The sequence below is a fragment of the Agelaius tricolor genome, unplaced genomic scaffold (assembly GCF_023055355.1).
Source record: "Agelaius tricolor isolate 1412-34295 unplaced genomic scaffold, bAgeTri1.0.p SCAF_10, whole genome shotgun sequence".
In the NCBI taxonomy this organism is placed as follows: domain Eukaryota; kingdom Metazoa; phylum Chordata; class Aves; order Passeriformes; family Icteridae; genus Agelaius; species Agelaius tricolor.
In genome coordinates, this window is record NW_027269270.1 from 24,822,510 (window position 1) to 24,843,043 (window position 20,534).

Consider the following 20,534-nt stretch of genomic DNA (forward strand, 5'->3'; position numbering starts at 1 on the left):
GCACAGTCCAGACCTGTTGGGTATGACTAAACTCCCTTTTTCCTGCCTGGCTGAACGACCCATGCCGTAGGTTAATGCCCAAGCCACATCTCCATGCTTTCTGGGCATGCCTGTGGTCTGTGGCAAACAGGAAAGCAGGAGTAGGACTGGACCATCACAGCTCATAGCCTCTCCTACAGTCTTTTTTTGGGTAATTGTTTAAACCAGACAGAACTGTTCACTTGTTAGCAAGCTGGAGGAGACTTCTGTTCAGCTGTCAATATCTGTTCCCATTATTAAGACAAGAGTATTTTATTCCAGAAGGGGCTGCAATGAAATAAAATGCCAGTAACTTGTCCAGCATGCGGTGCAGGAAGATTTGAAAAGAGAAGGAGTCAAACTACACCAAATCCCTCCTACTGTGAGCCAAGCAGGGCATCAGAGGAGGTTGGGAATCTCTTTTACTGGGCCCAGGCTCTGAACTGGCCACAGTAATTGGCATCCAAGAACATCTCCCAGCTCCATCCCAGAATGTGGCCCCTTTCTGGCTTGCTCTGCCTTTCGGCAAAGCCCTTTTGTGACCATCTCCCTGCACCAAGGACCTGTTAGAATAAGGGTGATTAGGAATAAATGTAAGAGCAGAGGTTTCTGCATCAAAATAGTTTGGGCCAGAGGCTGCATGGCCAAGGGGACGATGATGTGCACAGAGGACTCAGGCATTTAGAAGGGAAAAGCTGGCTTGCTGCAGTTCATCCAGAGATGCTGGGCCATTTCCAGTGCCAGAGCTTGGCTGTTGAGGGATATCTTCCATCCCCTGGAGCACTTGGTGACTGCACCCTCTGCTCTTGTAGTTGTAGGGTACCTATCTTGTTATGGGCATGGCTCAAAACTAACACAGCAGAACTGTGCAGCTCAACAGACACCTGCAAGTGCCCTAGAAAATACTTAATGGATTGTTCCATTAATTAACTGTCCAAGAAAGGAATTGTGAGCCAATTCACTGCATTCCAAATCACAGTTCTGTGAAAAAAGTTGACACAGAGCACAGCTCTTCCTCCTGGCAGCCATCCAGTTATTAATTTCCATGTATCAGCTGTATCTGAATGGGCTTGGTCTTCCGCCCACTGTTTCTATTTATTTGTTTTCCATTCATCTCCACTAAAATTAAAACTCAAAGCCTTCCAGAGAGAATGGAAAACAAACATGCTGAACCAAAACTGCTGCCCACATACAACCAGCAGAAACCCCTGCACTTTTTCCTCCTTTGCAGTGAGGCAAGATCTAATTTTTAAGACTCTGTCCTTTCACACCTAAAAAATAGCACAGGTAGCTATGGCATTAGCACAATCTCAAATTCTTGTTTCAGACACATCAGTAACTGAAAAGCCAAAGGTTATGAACTTACTTTTAAAGTGATACAAATTACAAAATATGTTCATTTAAAATTACAGTATTTAAATCCTATTTGCAACAGCACAATCAATAGGATCCAACTCTTGATGTACAGGAAGGGATTCTTATTAAGTAAAATGTGCTAAAATAAGGCTTTGGTCTTTTTCAGTCTTTTTCAAATGTTTTCCTTCCTTAAAAATACACAAGTGAGTGCATAGTGCTAGATATGAGTCTCGTTGAATATTAAATTCTTCTGCTTGTTACCTAAAAGGATTTCCTTCCTCCAATAAACAGAGTTTCCAGTTCTGTGTTTATAGCATCATCAGGAATTGCATCATCCTCCATAAACTCATCTCCAAGCTTCTTCCACCATGGCCAACGAGTGTATCTTAGCATAGTGTTGTGGGCTTGTCTTGCCTTGGTAGCTACAGGGATTGATCGACTCATAAAGGCACCAAAATCTTTTTCTGTGGTCTCTGCTAAACCTGGAGCATCTGCAAGAACAGGAAGAAGAGTTTTCTGTATTTTGTTTGTGGTTTTATAAGTATTAAAAAAAAAAAAAAGAACACTACCCTCCCACTTCTCACTGTCCTAGGCCACTCCTTTCTTTGTGCTGGCATTGCAATTTCATGACTACCTGATAAATCATAAATCTGATTGGAGTGGCAATCCAAATAAAGGCTAATCTGACAAAAGAAATACATAATGGGGTAGAAAGAAGAAAGGGGAAACATGGACTACTTCTTTCAGGTGCAGTGGTGGTATCCACCAAAATGACTTCTTGTAGAAGTATAATTTCAGAGGATCTCCTGGTCACTACTGTGGATCAGTGCTCCTGGTGCAGGGTGACATCAGCTTGGTGTTTCCACTGCTCTGGTGCAGCAGCCTTGTGGTTTCCCTGCTTGGGGGACCCAGTACAGTGTAAGTGTGTTGCTGATTTGCCTGCTCAGGGAATGATGAGCTGCAGTGACACAGCACGTGACAGACTAATGGAATTCAGTAAGTTGCTGAATTCTGCCCAGCTTGGGTGCTCTCTGGTGGCTGCAGTTTGCTACTCTTGCTTTTTCATGAAGCCACTTGTCTGGAATTAAGATAGCACAGTGGTGAATTCTGTTTCACTCAAAGCCAGGCCAGAGAAAATGAAAACATGGAAATTGCAGCTCAAAGATTTCCCTTGTCATCTAGAAGGGGTGAGAGTGTTTTAACCAGCAGCTTACTCACAACATGAGAAAACAAACCAAAGCAAAACAAATGTGGGTGAATAGGTTGTGTGAGACCCCCTTTTTAAGAAATTCTAATGCCTGTTACAGGGCTATTGCTTTTCTTGTGAACATATCAGACAGAGACTTCCAGCAGAAGAATAAGATGCTCCTTGAAAAACAGGTGTTTATCTTGAACCTACAGCAGCACTTGGATAATCTCTAACAAAGCCTGGATCTCAAGACAAGGCACATGGCAAAGAAAGAAAGATATTTCAGTTTTGAAATGAGGCTTTACCACTGCTCACTCTAATTTTCCCTCTAAATTGGTTTCATCCAAATGGTAATCAAAGCCATGAGCAGAGCAGTCACATACTCATTAGCAGCTCCACATCGGTGTTGACCTGAGCCAGCAAAGCCTCTCTCCGCTGCGCCGCTCTCTGATCCAGCCTGTTCCTCAACAGGAACTGTGCCAGCTTTGCCTGAGCCTGCACATGCAATTCTTTACTCCTTTCTTCTGACATTTGGGAAGCCTGGAGGAAAATAAGTTTGTTACCATTAGGAGCTGGTTATTTTAAAACTTCTGGGGGTAGAATAATGCCTAAACAAGGAATGCAAATGCTGTTCCTAATTGTTAACTTTGTAATTTTGCTTCCTCTGCAACTCTCTTCAAAATTATCCATCATCATGTATATAAATTTTCCAATTACAGTTTGCTTTGACACTTTTTATTAGATTAATGGTTAAAATCCCCAGTATCCTAGTGCCTTGCTGCCAAACAAGCAGGGTTAATACATACATACCTCAAATGGATTATCTTGATCATAATTTATGAAGATGAATATATTTCATCCCTACAGTATTTTATGTTGCATCATTAATGCAAATTATGAAATGACTAAGAAACAGACCGGATGCAATTTGATGTAGTCATCCACCTTCTGCTGCAAAGCCAGTCTCTGCTCATCAGTCAGTCCCTTGGGTTCTTTCCAAGGAGAGAGAGGTCTCCTCCTCTTTCGTTTCTCCAAGAATTTACAAGCCTTTGTAAGGAACATATGAGAATATAACAATCACAGAGAGGAAATTTGTCTTCCTGTTTTGTTTATAAACAATCAGTGAAAGTGTTTCAGTACTGCATCTGTTAAAGCCTAAATGCAGCCATGATGTTGAAAAGACAACATACAAGGTCAGCATGAACACTAAATAGTAACAACACTCATAATAAGTTAGTAACTCATCTGTAGTATGGTGACATTCCAATCCTGGGTTTCAAAGAAGCAGCTTTTATATTTTAGTTGCAAGACTGTATTCGGCTTTGTAGCCTATACAAGCTTTAACCCTTTAAAGCAACTTGTGGCTCTAGACTATCACACCCGAGTAATTTTTTAATAAATTATGGCTACATTAACAGTAAGAAAATAAACAGTTTTATGAGGCTTCACAACAATCTGCTCAGTCCTATCTACTGTTAGACCAAAGTATAAATACTTACTGCTCTTTGAATGATGACAGCTGCCTTATACTCCTTAAGAGACTGTTTCTGCTGATGAAAAATTCTTCTTGCTCTATACCCTCGCCAGAATCTCTGGATAGTTAATGCTGATTTCTCCTCCATTTCCTGCATGTATTTATTCAACTGACCTACAAAGGTAACAAAAATCCACAGTTAGAAGACTGCGGGTTATGTTCTCTTAACAATTTACATTGTTAATCCTCAAGCTAGAGAGCACCAAAAAAACTTGGGTGCTCTCAGTTAAAAGCCCCTCTTTCCCCAAGGTGTCCTGGCTGTGGGTCAGGTCTTGCAGATCATAGCTGCAATGGAGCTTTGTAACACAAGAAAACTCTCTCTCCCTTTCTCCTGCACCATTTTTAAGGCACCAGATCTTGATCAGTAGTTACTGAGCCCTGGGGGAATTAGCACATTCTCTTTCAGATAATTGGGTCAGGAGAAGAGACAGTAAGACTACAGTGCAAATAGACATGCAAGATTGGGAAACAGATTTGGGGAAATTGTTCCTAAGGACACCCAGACACTTTAATCTTCTGCTATAGTTTAATATAAATCATACTGGCATGGACAACTTCCAGTAAGGCCAGCTGTCGTTCATGGAAGAGTCTCATGGCCCTCTGTCTCTGAAGTTGCATTTGCAGTTTTAGAGCTTCATCTTCCTTCTGTTTTGTTAAATGCTGCAGCTCCTGTTCCCGTTTAGCTCTGCAATACACAAGTACATTAACAATTACCTAAAGTTGTACATTTCTTTAAAGTACATCTCCTTTTCTTTGTGTTAAGTGGTGCAGCACTGAGAAAGAAAATCCACAAAACAATCTGCTATGCCAGCTGTTGGCTGCAGAATGACACCAAGCAATGAGAAGTCTTCTGCAAACTAACACATTACCACACTATCTATAGCCACGAAAAACTCTGAACCACTCTACAAAATCAGAGTGTAAATCTTTACTAAGGATAAAGTTCTAAAGGCTCTGAAGGGAATGATGCTTCATGTGGGACATTCACAGCCAGAATGAACTGGAACAACAATTTTGATTCCATCATCTGCTGAAGAGGTAAAGCAGCATTAGCCATCTGCTCCAGTACCCACCTTTTCTAGTCCATCCATCAGCATGCATGGCACATGCTTCCCACAACACAAACAATTATTTTTGTACTGACTGCAAAAGGAGATCAGGATATTGGCTGCCAAGCCTCACTTCTTAATTTTGGAGGGATTTTTTTTCTCCAGAAATACAGACTGACACATTTGGTCCATCAACTTTGTTAGAGAACACTAGAATTTTAAATATATAATAAATATAATAAAGAATTTTCTTGCAAATTCTTCCTGATCTTTTCTAGATTTGATGTTAGGGTGTTGCCCTGCTGTGCGCTGGAAAACCTGCAGCACAAGTTTCACAGATGAGACAGTTGAAAACTCTGTAACTGGCCCTGGAGTGTTGAAGCTACTAACAACATGTACATCAATGAAATACACAGCAACACATCAATATAGAGACTAACATAAAATACCTAATATACTGATGTATAGATACTAATAATTACTGAGACCACTAGGCCATGGTCTCAGTGAATTATGAGGAGGTGTGAGCTAAAGCTCCCCCTCCCTTCACCGCTCCTTCTCATCCCAATGGACCCAACCTAGCAGCTTAAGACTTGAGAATGTAGAATGTACAACTTTACCCCACAACAAGGTAACAATGGGATTTCTCTGCTCCTGCTGCAGCAAAATCACTTCCCCACTCAGGACCTGAGTACCCTCACTGGGTCCACAGCCCAGGTTTCTGCTCTCCTCTAGCCCTTTTCTGGGGACAATGAAAGAAGTGCTTTAAGCATCCGGGAAGAAAACCAACCAATGGACAGAGCAGAGGTATAAGGCATGCCAGAGGAGGAAAATGTCCACAGACTAGACCTAATGTCCAGGTAATTTTGCTATTGCTGCATGGCACATACCTTTAGACTCACAGTACTAATGAGCTATCTGTGTTTCCCATCACTAGTATAAATTGAACCATAATTTTCCCACCAACCATACCTTCTCTTTAGTCTCTAAAACTGGGAGAAATTGGGATGGAAACTGTTGTGTGAAAGAGATGCTCTGGATTTAAAGATCTGACCTCAACAGATAAAAAAGCCTCTGTCACAATCTGACAGACCATAATCCTTTTACAACTGTAATGCAGACTTGAGGTGTGCCCACACACCGACCTACTGAGACAGATCATGATACATGTGATTATATCAGAATGGTTTCAAGGAAACTAAAGGTTTTCAGCCCACACATTTCTACAAATTAGAGCTGTAAATTTTTACATTTTTAATTTAGGTAATTAATATTTTAGTCCAAATATTATATTTTTAAGACAAATGAAGTCACAGAATCAAACAGGACAATTGTTCACATTTTCTTGATAAAACTTTTAATATTTTGCCCATCAATTTTTATCAGCTTCACTAGGTTGAAAACTACAAAAATGTTTCATGAACTTCTCAGATGCACATCTGTGAAACCAAGAGTGTCTGTCAGGTATTTAAATGATTCTTTAATACTGATTCTTTCCTATGTAGTCTGCAAAACACATTTGTCCTCTGTTTCTCCCAATGATAAGATATATTTGCTTGCACAAGACCACACTGTGATAGGGAACTGCCTCTGAACTAAAGTAAAACATACACAGAGTAAGATCCAAGCTTCCTTCTGCAGTTCATGGCACAAAGAAGCCTCCCTCTGGTCATCTCTTTAGAAATGTAAAATGGTTTCATTTTTGATGTATTATTAATAAAAAATATTGCCATTTAAAATGTCCTACAATTAGCTATGTAATAGTGAACTAGCTTCAAGGAGAGACCACAGGCTTTAACATTCACTGAGGAGATATTTCTGAAACCAGTTTCAAAAGTTTATAACCTTAAGAGTTTAAGATCTTCCTCTGCAGCTGCAGGTGAGCAAAGTTTGGAGTTTCAATCTTGCCACTATTTAACCACACTTGTTCTAAAATAAATCTGTGAACATAACCAGGACCTGACTGCTAAAAATTAAAAAGTACTCTTAAAGGCTCTTCTAAAGTCATGTTTACAGGATTCCCAACACTATTTTTCAGTGTAATGTTTTGAGGTAGATAGAAGAAAACCAACACTGGCACGGTACAGTTACTGTATTTGCTCAGTACACTGGGACTGAGTGAGCCATGCACACACACAGCTGTAAGGACATTAATAAGTTTCCATTCCTCTCAATATTAAACAAACACCTTTCAAAAGTCCATTTAAATTACTTGAGGGCTACTTAAAAGGCACACCCTAATGCTTACAATATTGAAAATATGACACAAGGGAGTCAAGCAGCTTGGTGATGGCTGATAGTCTCACCATCCTTTCCCTGCTGCTTTTCCATGTTACATCTTAGCCCACCATCCAAAATTTCTGGGCTATAAGTTTAGCTTGCACGCTTGCAAGGTGCCTTACGAGGGAATATTGGCTTCAAGTGCATGGTGGAGTAAAAGGGAGTGACAAGGATGTCTGACTCCATCACAAAAGTGCAGTGACCAGTGGCCCTCAACAGACACACTGCTTGCCCCTGCAAATCTTTCAGAATTTAAAAACTACACCTTAGATAGTCCAATATCCTCTTAAGGCTAGTCTAGACAATAAAGCATAGTTGTTTGCTTTGTATTACTTTGGTCACAATGCAATGTGATTTGACAGTGATTTATAAGATCTACTTTTGACACAGTAATTATCAATGGGCAAAAAAAGTTTGAAAAAACTTGCTGTGGAGTCTACAGTTGATTTTAATTCCTTAACCCATGTTAAATTCAAACTAAATTTCTCAAAACAGTTAGCCTAACACATGCTAACATTACTGCTGCAGTGTTATTCAAGTGAGACAAGCATTATTTACATAGCTTCCTTCTTCTCTGCTGCTCCAAGGCAGAGGATACTATTTCTAGGTCACTGAAGTAACTCTACTTCTGAGAGCCAAAGATTTAAAAATTAATGAAGAACACGGTCTTGCAAGCACTACACTGGCACTATGGGCCAAGCACTATGGGCCTTGGTTTCTGCAGCACTCTGGCATGTGCAAGCTCCACCGTAGCGCCAATGTAATTTACAGAGCAACTTTGTGTCAAGTTAACTGTTAACCAGTTATCTGTCCTACCACCAGCACATCATCTTCTAGTGCTGTTTAGTGCAATGGGAGGGATAGAGACCGTCCAAACAGAGACAATCAGGGCCATGGAATGTGGGATGTATAAGGACAGGCAAGGTGTGCTTAGCCTAAAGGAAGGCAAACCTGTCTCTCATTACCTAAAGAAGTGTTAGAAAGCAGACACAGCCAGACTCATGGAGGTGCTCAGAAAAAGGACAAGAGGTAGTGATAAAGAGTGCAACAAAGAAATTCCCACTGCCTGTAATGGAAGAATTCTTCACAAGGCAAATCATCCAGCACAAGGAAAGGGAACAAGTGAGATGGTAGGATCTGCATCCTTGGAGACCTCTAAAACTGGATGTGGCCCTGAGCACCCAGATCCCATTTTGAGGCAGGGCCTACTTCAAACAGGACACTGAATTAGATGATCTGAATTCTTCCACTTCCTTTGTGACTTGAGAAAACCCAGCCCAACTCAAACCTTCGTACTAGATCCTGTTCTTTACTGTTTTTCACAAAGTCATACTGTTTACCTGAAGCTTCTCTGTAAAGTCACCACTGCTAGGGGTAGCTTTTTTAGCCTTTTCCTTGTCTGAAATCCCCACCACGCTGCCTGGATTACACAAGCTGCTTCATGCCGCTTCTGAAATTAATAAAACAGTTGGTAGAATATTGTCTATGCATATAAAACCACTATTACTGCTTGCATAATTGGCAACATTGGCCAAACCCAATCAGTTCCCAAATGCATCAAATGGGAGAATTTAAGGTTTTATGAGACAGTTCTTATCATGAACTCCATACTTGCCCCAAAAGCAGCGAATCTGACCACCTGTATTGATGCTGTCTGTGATAGACAAATGAATCTACAGCACAAATATATATATATATATATATATATAAAATCAAAATGAGAAATTTGTACTTAAAACACCTGAAGCACTTGGTATTTCAAATGGTGATTCAATCAAAATACCTACACTAGAGAGGACAGAAAGACAACTTTGAAGAAAGAGCAGCAGGAAAAATGTTAGATTTGCAGGATGATCAGAAGTCACTGAAATGCAAACATGAAAAAATCTATTCTATTCTTAAATGGATTTTTCATAAAAAACCACAAAAAAACTGCATCAAAAAACACCCTGCTCTGTTGAAGATGAAAGCAGGTCTCTGCAAACATAACTGATTTTCATTGAAGTATTGTCTCTGAGAAACCTGCATGCAATTTTTTTTAAGATGCTCCTGAAACACACATTGTTTCTTTCACTGGGAACACAGTCCAGGTGGTGTTCTTACTGCACATTTTCTGTATATGACTTAGTTCTATGTAAATGCTGCCTAGAATTCAGAGATCTAAATTTGTAACACCGATGTGAGAAAAGCAGATTCAGTTATTTTAATCTGATAATTAGCAAAAAAATTAATTATTTTCCCCCATGGTTGTATTGAAACCTATGGTGAATCTGCACACAAAGCCAATCTCTTGAGTCACAGTCCCATAATTTTAATGGCTGAGCAATTTCTTGATGTTTTAAAAAACTACAATAAAATAATTTCAAAAATGCAATTAAAAATTAATTAACATAGTGAAATAATAACACAGGTTTGAAAAGTTTCTACAAAGTGATATAGTAAATCTGTTCTAAACATACACAAATGACATGTAAATAGGATTTCACATCTGAAAGTCACATTAAACTTAATCACCTGCATTTCTCCTTTTCCACTGGATTGTTCCAAATACATCAGGTCCAAGAGTTGATTGACCTCCCTGTCAAATCCTTTGCCAGTCCACTGTTTACTTAAAAGCCCTTTTAATCCTAAGAGAAAGAGAAGATGCTAATTCAGTATCGTGAATTTATCCTTTCAGGCTCTCAAAGTAACAAACTGTGAACCAACAAATTAAATCTGATTCTATGTGCAAAGAAGTGTGAGAGCTGAAGACCATCAGCCATCTTTGAATGTCAATGCATAATCTTATCAAAGAAAGTCTGGTGCTCCAACTATCACAAAGAAGTATTATCCAGTGATTTTCTGTGTCCTAGTCAGTATTGTGTTTATATCACTGACGGCCAAATTACCAATCTACTTTCAGTGCCTTATCAGTAAGTCATTGTAAGGTGCTAAAAAGAATTCAAAGCACCACATAAGTGCTGGGTGTTGTTAACACTATTTTCATATTTTTCATAATAAAATTTATTTCTTTCCAACTGGAATTGTTTGATGTCTGCACAGCATCATTTAACTGTGAGTGCATGTGCATCCAATCCACGAGACAAAAGAGCTTTTTGGGTTTGCAGTAGCTAAAAAGCACCCTTGTGCTCCCTCCACAACACACACACACTCCCTATGCAAGTAGACAGTAACATGTGGTAAAATGTTTGTATCAGACAAATCCCAGAGCCTAAGGGCTGGAGGGTTGGAGGGAAGAGGAGGGAGGGCAGGAAGTATGTGCATGTTTGCCTCCTGAAGAACTGCAGATTCAAGTAACTTTCCCATCTTCAAATTATTGCCCATAAACATATTCATACACTGGGCAACTCCAACACAACACTCACATGTACTTACAGGATCTGGAGCACACAGAAATGGCACCTCTGTGGCACCATGTGCACCATTTTAGAAAAACAATAACAGGTAAACACTTCAGGAGAGACAGGCAGGACTCCAAATGGGTATCCCAAGGCTGCCTGAGCCCTGCAAAAGCAGGGAGCCAGGCTACACAAGAGAGCTCCCTCACACAAGTGCTGTGGGTCTCACACAACCACTTGCCAGTCTCTGTGCAGACTACACAGCCATATGCTCCTTCTGGCTACTGGCAGGGAGTACCTCCAGTGTGCCTCACAGATGTGTCAACCCATGCAGGACAAAAGGCCAGGCCCTCCAGGGAACCTGGCACAGGGGCTGTGCTGGTCCTGGAGGTGCCCTCACCTCCAGCAGGCTGCCTTCACTGGCAAAGCTCACACCAAAGCACCTCACACTGCCACTGTGAAGCCAAGGGACTTCAGTGAGATGGCCAGATGGTGGAAATGCTGTAATGCTTTCTCTGTTGCTTTTATTCCTCAAAGACTCTAAAGGATTCCAAAGCCCAAATTAAAACTAACAGAAGGATTCTAACTTAAAAAAAAAAAAGGTAGAGAAAAAAAGCAATTTTTTTTTTCATTTCTTAGTGGAAAGAGGAAACGTATACAGTTCTAAATGACTGTGGCATACTGTGATTCTAGAGCAAAATAAAGCATCCTTTGATGGAGATCTACACAACTTCAAACAAGCCAGAATTCTACAGCTGGGATGATCAGACCATCAAGGCAGCTTCCCAAGAATCCACAATGTGATAGCAGCCTTAGGCACACTATACTTAATTCCACAATACAAGGAATCCCTCCTCTCAGTTCTGTAGGCAAAAGGGTGGCAAAGCTGTTCATCTGGTCCAGAAATTTATCTAGCTGTTACTCTATAATAAGTAGTCAGCACAAGTGAAAAAAATGGGAATTGGACATTTTGCCTTGCATTTCTTCTTTTTACTGTCTTTGTCCTCTAAGGACTGAGGCTGCTCACAAGTTTTGACCCACAATAACATCCAGAACATAAAAAGACATGGCAGATATTATGCCTGTTCCTTAGTCTCCATAGGCATGATAGAGTACAAAGGAGTTTCCTGGAGCTTCCTGCTATGCTAGAGACAGCAACATTAAATGGGACACCTCATTAAGGAATGAATAACATAGAACAAATTATACACAAACTCAGCCTTATCATATGAAGGCATCGAGACAAAACGATAAATTAATCTCCTGAATTCTTGGAAAGAGCTCATTCCAATTACTTGGATATCAAAAGACAGCCAGCTCCTGGATAGCTAAACAGCCCCCATCAGATGAGGAGACTTGCAACAGCCAGGGTCAGCAGGTCACTAAGTAAAACTTTCATGCTCTGGATTAGTGAGCCTTAGCACTGTGGCAGATGTGACACAGGGCTCTCTGACTGTGGCAGTACAGGCACCCTGCCAGTGGATCCCTCAATAACCAACCTGCACAGGGAAACAGAAAGAAGCAAAAGCCCATCAGGCTGGAAATCACAATCAACAACTTTAAAAGACCGGTTGCCACATGCAGAGTGCTCAGTACACAGAAGAAAATAAATCTAGGGAACAGAAAGAGGTGCAGTACCTGCAACTGCAATGAAAATGAATAGAAGGGGAAAAAACCCACAAAGCAACGTGGCATTGCAGTTTCCACCTGTACTGGAGGGTTATTGAACCACAGGGAAACCCCTGTCTTTTTATTTCCACAGGGAATGCAAGAGGAGGCTCATTGATTGGTCCCATGCATGTTTACAAACCTTTGTAGCGAGCTGTGAGTAACTGCACAAGCTGTTTGCAAGATTTTGCCACTAATAACAGCAGTTTTGTGGCAGCACTTCCAACAGCAGGATTGGTGGTAGAGGACAGCTTATAAACAAGTTCATCCAAGACAGAGTGAAGGGTCTCTTCTTCAACTTGAAGCAAGACAGAACTTAAAAAAGAATAAAGAAAAAAAAGGGGAATGGGACAGAAGTGTTAATTGAAAAACATGAGCTTTTAAACAGTGACTTATTTAGCTATGTCAGGCTATATACAGCAAGCCAAGATGCCCAACTAGCTGGACCAGGAATATGATCCAAACAGTACTACTGTTTCAATCAATCCATTACCACTCCCTCAATTTAAGAAGATTAAAATTCCAGCTTTTTAATGTTTTTAATTTCTACTACAAAGACTAGGGGGGAAAAAACCCCCAAACAGTAAAACACAACAATGCTTGCAAATGAAAAGATTTTATTTTACCAAGCAGTAATGAGCTACCTTTTATATTTATTATTAAGAAAAATAATAATACAAAAACAACCAACCTATCGATCCTCAAAATATTGTGTAATACAGACATCATGACAATTGCTGTTTCAACATTATCTGTTATTAACAACTGCAGGAAGCGATCATTTTGTAATACTGCAAAGAAAACAAAAAACAAGCAAACAAGAAATCATGAAATCAGAACCAGACTTGAAAATACCATAAACCAAATAAACTTCATCATAAGTCATAGCAAGTAAACCCAGACACTGTTTCTGGAACAAACTCCCTCATTTATAATTCTTACACTGAAACTTACTGAGATAACTAAACTACTTCAACCTCCATAAAACATGGTGAATCCTGTTTTTTCTGCCTTTGGACATCCCTCAGGCATTGATTTGCAAGGGAATGAAGGCTTTAAACCTCTTTATGTAACAATAGTGCCCTTTTCTTACAACAACAGTAAAATTAACACTGGGGAAACAAAATCTGAAAAAGTTAAGGACCTCAAACTTGACAGTTTGTTACCCCAGATTTTTTCATGCAAGTACACTGATGTCATTAAAGCACCATCTTTTTTATCCCAGTGTATCACTGGCTATGTATTCAGTAATTTTTCTGACCATTTGTGTTTTTAGTTATATATATCCTATGATCCTTCTGGTTTTTGTCCAATACTAGAAACAAAACCAAATTCTGCTTTTCAGAATCAGTGCGATTAACATCAGTTTAAATGAAAGCTTATTTTGGTCAGAAATATATAGTAAAATTTGTTAGATATTTGTAAAATTTCTTGTCATGTAAAAAACTTCAGAAATCTGTCTACAAATCTATCTACTTAAAGGGCTAACAATGTATTCTGGTCACATTTCTGCATATTTTAATTAGATACAGGAAAATATCAATCGTCTCTTATTGGAAAGAAAAATCCCAACAACCTGATTTTTAAAAGGTATAGACTTACAAAGATAAATTACAGGATGACACTTTTAAATGTTTGTCTCTGAAAGACTAGAAGGGGAACTCTTGAGTATTTCCCTTTAGTGGATATTTACCATTTCAGATATTGCTGTTGAGCTGACTACTTAAAAAGACTGATTTAACATCTACTCAAGTTTAGAAGACTAGGTGGAGATTAGCTTAAGAATGAATTTTGAAACTCCTAGTTGCCATAAATAAATGTTCAGGTGTTCTGTGGGTTGACATTTCCCTTACCATGTGCTGCTAGTTGGATATGCCCACCGAACAGCCAGCAGATGGCATCAGTTACTATTTGGAACCAGTGTAAAAAGTCTTGTTTTTCTTTATCCTAAACAAGAGAGAAGTAGGTAAAAACATGTGTATGTATCTTCATTAAGGACCTCATCTTGATCTCTTGGGAAGGTTTGTATGCCTCAGGAATTTGGAGACCAAACTCCACCAAATTTCCAAATGAAGTTGGTGAAACTGTAGGAACTAGTAAAAAAAAAAACCACCCCCACCTGTGAGACCTTTGAGGTCAGAGATCAATCAAGAAGCTCTGAAGATACTAAAAAAATAAAAGTATGCATTTGGGAAAAACAATCACAACAACAGGAGAGAAATCTTGTTTATGCCTCAAAAATATTTGATAGCATTGGAGAGATAAGACAAATGATGGCTCAGCAAATATGCATCACAGATTTAATGCACTAAGTGGGAAATATATTACTTTAAAGAAGAGGGGGAAAATAAAAAAAGGTATTGTGGCCAAGGACACAGTGAAAATGGAAAAGGTTCCTGATAGCTGGTATGGTGAAGCTTCAGAAGCACCTTCTAGCTGGAGGTGTGGGAGCAAACACCAAACCTCTACAAAGCTGAAATTTGATCTGTTTGCCAAACAGACTACATCATGTGCTTGCCTGTGATAGCACTGGACTGGAAAAAAACATAGAATCAATCATAGAATGGTAGGAAAGGACCTAAAGTCCATCTTGTTCCAGTCCCACTGCCATGGACTGGGACACTTAACAGTAGACCAGATTTCTCAGAGCTTCATGGAACCTGGCCTCAAATGCTTCCACAGATGGAGCAGCCACAGCTTCTCTAGACAGCCTGTCCCAGTATTTTGCCACCCTGACAGCAGAGAATTTCTTCCCTAATTTAAACCTCCCTCTTTCAGTGTGAAGCTCCCTGCTTCAGTGTCACTCCTTATTCTGTCACTACATGCCCTTGTAAAAAGCTCCTCTTCATCTTTCTTCTAGCCCCTTTAGGTACTGGGAGGTGATATAGGTTCTCCTCAGAGACTTCTCCACACTAAGCAACCCCATCTCTCTCAGCCTTTCTTCACTGCAGAGGTGCTCCAGTGCTCCCCTATGACCAGCAGGAATTCAGGTTTTAACACCTGAATGCACATACAGATGCACATTCCAGTCTGTATTCCAAGTGTGAGCCACAGACTACTGGAAATCTGGAATCTTAGTGTGTGGAACAGCAAAAGGGTTTTTGACAGTACTTCACTGCTTACAAATGTTGCTACAAAGCACATGGTCATACATCCCACATTAATTCAGCCTCCACAAATGAAACCCTGGGAAGCCTAGTCCTAGATCCCAGCTGGAGCCACGGCTCTCAGTGAAGCTTTAACTTTGTATTTGGTCCAGACTGACGAGGAGAAATACAATAACAATACAAAATAACAATAATATGTTAAGCTGTAATATTATCTGTTCTGTGTTTTGGCAACATGTCTTTTTCTGAAAACCGTTTCACTACTTCACTTGACTTCAAAAACTTGTACACAAAGCAAAAGAGAGTAGCAAAATCTCTACTGGTAGAGTGGGATTTCCAAAATTCCACTGAGCAAGCATCAAGTCTGGGTGCCCAGTCACCTCTGAGACCATGAAGTTTAAAAGCCAAAGTACTAATTATAATGTAGACTGCATTTGCATTCAAAAGAAATCTTTGCCCACAAGCGTGACTCAAGTAGTATGTAGGCTGAGACATAATAAGAAAGTATGGGAGAAATTACATATTGTGGATAAGAGTCTTCTGGGATGTCATTTAGGAAGCTTCCTTGTCAAGCACAAAATGCACTTTTCAAGTACTCCACTAACAGAAACTATGTCATTGCACTGATGCTTTCTGAGAATTGATTGTCTGTGGTGTCTATCACAATACTTTGTAGGAAAACTTTGGCTAAGTGCTAGAAGCCAGTGAGCCAAGAAATGAGATAGTATGGAGAAGTGGGGTTATTAAAAGAAACTGTCAGAATCCATGAAGATGGAAATTTAAATTACTTGTGGGTTTTTGTTTGTTGGGGGTATTTTTCCTTCTGATTCTAGAACTCAGAATACTCCAGAAGCATGAGGGAACCTCGCTGAGCAAAAGCCTTCTTCATTGCAAAAAAGGAGGAAAATGTGAGAAAGTGTTTAGATCTATAAATTCATGAAGTCTGCCTTTGGCATTCTCCATTTGCAAGTTCAGAAATAGTGAGCATTCTTGGAATTTTTTTGCCAATTATGCAGCAGAAATTGAATGACAAAACAAACTTCAACAAATCTGATTTAAAATCTTAGGGCTCCCTAAATCGTTTTTTGTATAGCTGAATAAAATGAGTGAGAACTAAGTCATTATGAAGGCTGAGCTAATGATATGCAAAGTTAAGACACTACCGTGACTGGGATGCTGTCTTTTGTAGGGCTTTGTGCAGTGGCTTTGCACAAGTCATGGAGCAAATGCTGCACAATTACAGATTTCAGCTTCAGAGCTTGGAGGCATAAGAAAAACCACTGCAATTTCTAGAAAATAAATTTTCCTAATACCATATCCCTAGAATAATATCCTACTTATCCAATATGCAGAAGTTTGCAGGCATTCTCTGCTCTTTTAGCCATGGAACGTAAATACCTTGATTGCTCGGATAAATCGTGCTTGCAAGCGTTTCCCCAAAACCAGCAGGCTGTCTATAACTGAAGGAAGAAACTTCCTGTAAAATTCCTCAGGATCTTCTTTCACCTCTAGCCCTACACAACAATGACTGAAACGGAGCAAAACAAAACAAAACAAAAAAAGAAAGAAAAAAGGGAAAAAAGTCAACCTGAATAGTCAAAGGCCTGTTTGAACAACTTTGAATGAATGTCACGTCATCAGAGAAATGCTTCAATGGCATGGAACAATTCCCCCTGAACAACAGCTCACTGCTGTGACTGGCTCCAAGGTGGCTGCCTCCAAGGAAGAGCAACCACTCGCAGGTTGGAGACCATATTACCACTTATTATGGCATTTCTCAGTTAAAAACATATCCAACACACTTTCTCCTTTAGCTTCACAGAATCTGTTCAAGCTCGTTCTATATTCTAGGGAAGGGCTCTGATGGTCATAAAGCAGAAAAAAAAAGGCAAAATAGAAAGGTAGAAAAAAAAACTGATAAAGGAAGCCCGATGATGTGCACAGTTGTCAGTAAAAATAATTTGTCAGTAAAAATATGTACAAAAAATATACCACAAAACCTTCAGCGAGCCTGGCTACAACTTTTCTCAAACTGAGGAAGGCATGTGGGCTAGAAATCAGTTCCTCAGATCTCAGCTCTCTTATTTTACTCACCACAATACGTCAGTTGTTTCTAGAAGACTTTTTACAAGAAACTGCATGTTTTACAACTGATAAGTTGGTTCAATTCTGCACTTGGTACTGATACCAGTGCAACAAAAGAGTCTTCCTGACTTTTTATGAATTTTGCTTTCTGATATCTTATCTAGGCTATATTAACATTTTGGGAATGCACACACATAAAGCTGTCTACCAAAGCCCTTGGAAAACAAATTCTAGGCATGAAGCTGAGAATCATCTGGCTACAAAAGGACATTTTTAGAGCTAAAATAAATTTCAGTATTCTCTGCAACTGAAACAGCTTTTAGGGGATGATTTAAGCATCACACTACTCTGGTGATAACTCTTGCATCCCTTACTGAAATTCCTTGCATTAAAAATTCATACTGCAGATATGGCATAAATAAGAGATGGTCACATAATTACTTCATGCCTTAGAATTTTACTCCTTAGTTAAGCCAAAACTAAACCTGAGGAAAATTTAAAATGTATTATTTTTCCTGACATTTAAAATTGAGATTGGATCGCTGGGGGTTTGAGTTTAAAGTTTTCTTATTTACAATGCCATTCTCACAATATTCCTACATCAGGTTATCTAGTCTGTATGAACTGTGTTATCTATTATATTTAAAAATGTAAGTAGATATTTCAAATTGGTATATCAAATAAATATTTAAGTACAGTCAGGCCAAGCAGGGAGTCAATCAGGTTGGAGATCTTTGCAAGATGAAATCTAAGCAAACAAAATAACAATTTTTAAATAGCTACAATTCAAAATTATATAATCACTGGATAAAAACTGCTGCACTAATGAGTACTGTCCACAAAAAAAAGGTAAAGCCAACACAAACCCTGTTCCCACCATATAGCTCCCCCAGCTCAATAAAACACAATGCAAATGAATTAAACAGGACCAATTAGGCTATGCCTGACCCCTCTGCTCTTGACTGCTTCCCTGCACTTTAACCCTGGCCTTTCCTGAACAACAAGCCTTGTTCTGGATGGGAGCCAATGTATTACAGCTTGAAAAGAGAAAGAGCAAGATGAAAGGACAGAAAGAAAACTGGAAGCTCTCTTCTTAGCTTTTTTTTTTTTTTACCTTAGTATCTCTGCTAGCTGGGCAGCAGTAGCCCAGGCTCCATGCAGCTGAGAGTGGTCTTGCTTAAGGACCAGCAGGCAGTACTGAGTAAGACCATAATCGTATATATCTTGCTTAATTTTATTTGATTCTTCACATCCTAAGGAAGGACTGCTTAAAATTCCTGTGGGAAGAAAGTGGGAGAGAGACAAAAAGAAACATAAGATTCCGATATGCAGGGTTTTTTTTCCTTTTTCTAAAATGTAAGAAGAGTATATGTACACAGAACCAGGATCCAGGATTAAAGTAATTGTAAAAGTGCTAACAACACCATTAAATATTTTGTCAGCAATTTCTGCTGCTACAGTTACAACTCATTTGAAAAATTATATGACAATTGGGAAGGGGTAGCTAAACTTAGGTTTCCATTTTCTCTCTACATATTTAGTAGCATAACATAGATTATCTGGGATATGAACCATTTGTATGAATTTCCTAGGCTAGATAAAACCACAACCACTGGGAAACATATAGCTTCCTTATAATTACATCCCAATTTAGAACAGGACCTGACTTGTTTCAACCATTCCTATGAGCAGTGGCTGTATAGCAGAAGGAAAGACAGGGAAGTCACACAGGAGATCACACATATGATCTTGTTTCTGTGTTAAGATTTAAAAAATGAATATAGACAACCACCCTCGCTCTCTGCCCAAAGAGCACTGGGAGAAATGATTTGACCAAGTGTAAGATCCTTGCCTGTATCAGCAGGGAAAGGGCCCACATTATCAGCATGACAGCTGAAAAGCAGAAAAAAATTCTGTCCATTTGCTCCTCAGCTCCTCCTCTTTATTTCTGCCAAGTCAGACGCCACTCTCAGGAAAAGCTGCCGTATCAACCTTCCTTACAGAGTTTCAGAAAAACTTTCTGTATTTAAGGAGGTTGACGGAAGAATGACTGGCCATAGTTCACCAGCTCATAATTTTATTTTACGAACGGCACTAATTACCCTTTAACTTCAGCAGCAGCAGGGGGATGTCCTGTTCTCTGCTCTCAGTGATCTGAGCAGCCAAGGCCAGGACCTGGGGGTCCGTGGCTGCCATAGCGAACAGCCAGGAGCGCACACCACCATCGATTCCACCGTCTTTCCTTTTTATGTTAAGGCGCGGGGTCCTCAGGCCACTACTTCATCCCAGCTCCTGCAGCACAGCTGGAAGCCTCGGGCTGCAGGACTCCCCCTGAGAAAGGAAACAAACATGGAGGAAGCCCCACTTGCGCTCCCTCCCGAGGCCGCGGGCCGCCAGACCGGCTCTGCCGGCAGGGCGCACCTCCGGCCGGGCAGCCTAAGCGCAGCCCCACGGGGCGGGCAGCAGGAGCGGCCTCACCTCACCCAGGGCCGGGGAAAGGGCAGAGGGAGCGGTGCCCTCTCCCAGCGGCGCCACTGTCCCCGGGAGCGGCGGCGCCGGTACCGCGCAGCCCCCAGGCCGCGGGGCCCCTCGGGGCGCTCTGAGGGGACCCGCACGCACCCACGGCCCCTCTCACCGCCACGCGGGGGCTCCCCCACTGCGGGGGGAGGGAGGGGGGATTGGAACTTCGAGCCCACCGTCTCCAACTCCCCCACGCCCCCCTCCCCTCACAGCTGTGTGGTCGCGGCCTCTCTCCGCCAACCAGCGCTCTCCCCTGCGGGAGGAGGGTGTATTTGCATATCCGCGTGCGGACTGGCGCCTCCGCCACCCCATTGGCGGAAATCTACACGGGGACGCGCCCGCTGACCAATCCGGCCCGGGGCAGGCGGGGCTCTGCCCCTCCCGGCCTAT

The 20,534-nt window shown here is 40.7% G+C and overlaps 1 protein-coding gene across 3 annotated transcripts; it reads right to left on the bottom strand.

Annotated features, from left to right (window-relative positions):
- Window positions 1–1,371: 1,371 nt before the first annotated feature.
- On the bottom strand, window positions 1,372–20,380 carry IQCB1 (IQ motif containing B1). Of its 3 annotated transcripts, none has more exons than XM_071435271.1 (14): window positions 20,260–20,380; window positions 19,727–19,955; window positions 18,739–18,901; window positions 16,938–17,067; window positions 14,286–14,379; window positions 13,124–13,223; window positions 12,575–12,747; window positions 9,941–10,053; window positions 8,767–8,876; window positions 4,640–4,782; window positions 4,063–4,211; window positions 3,482–3,610; window positions 2,947–3,103; window positions 1,372–1,865 (listed from the first exon to the last, which is right to left on the bottom strand). In XM_071435271.1, exons 2-14 carry the CDS (start codon window positions 19,818–19,820, stop codon window positions 1,636–1,638), a joined length of 1,785 nt encoding a protein of 594 aa, XP_071291372.1. In that variant the 5' UTR covers window positions 19,821–19,955; window positions 20,260–20,380; the 3' UTR covers window positions 1,372–1,635. The 3 variants fall into 3 exon arrangements, with proteins under 3 accessions (XP_071291372.1, XP_071291371.1, XP_071291373.1); XM_071435270.1 differs by having other exon boundaries at window positions 20,103–20,363; XM_071435272.1 differs by lacking the exon at window positions 20,260–20,380 and having other exon boundaries at window positions 19,727–20,090.
- Between the last annotated feature and the right edge of the window lie 154 nt (window positions 20,381–20,534).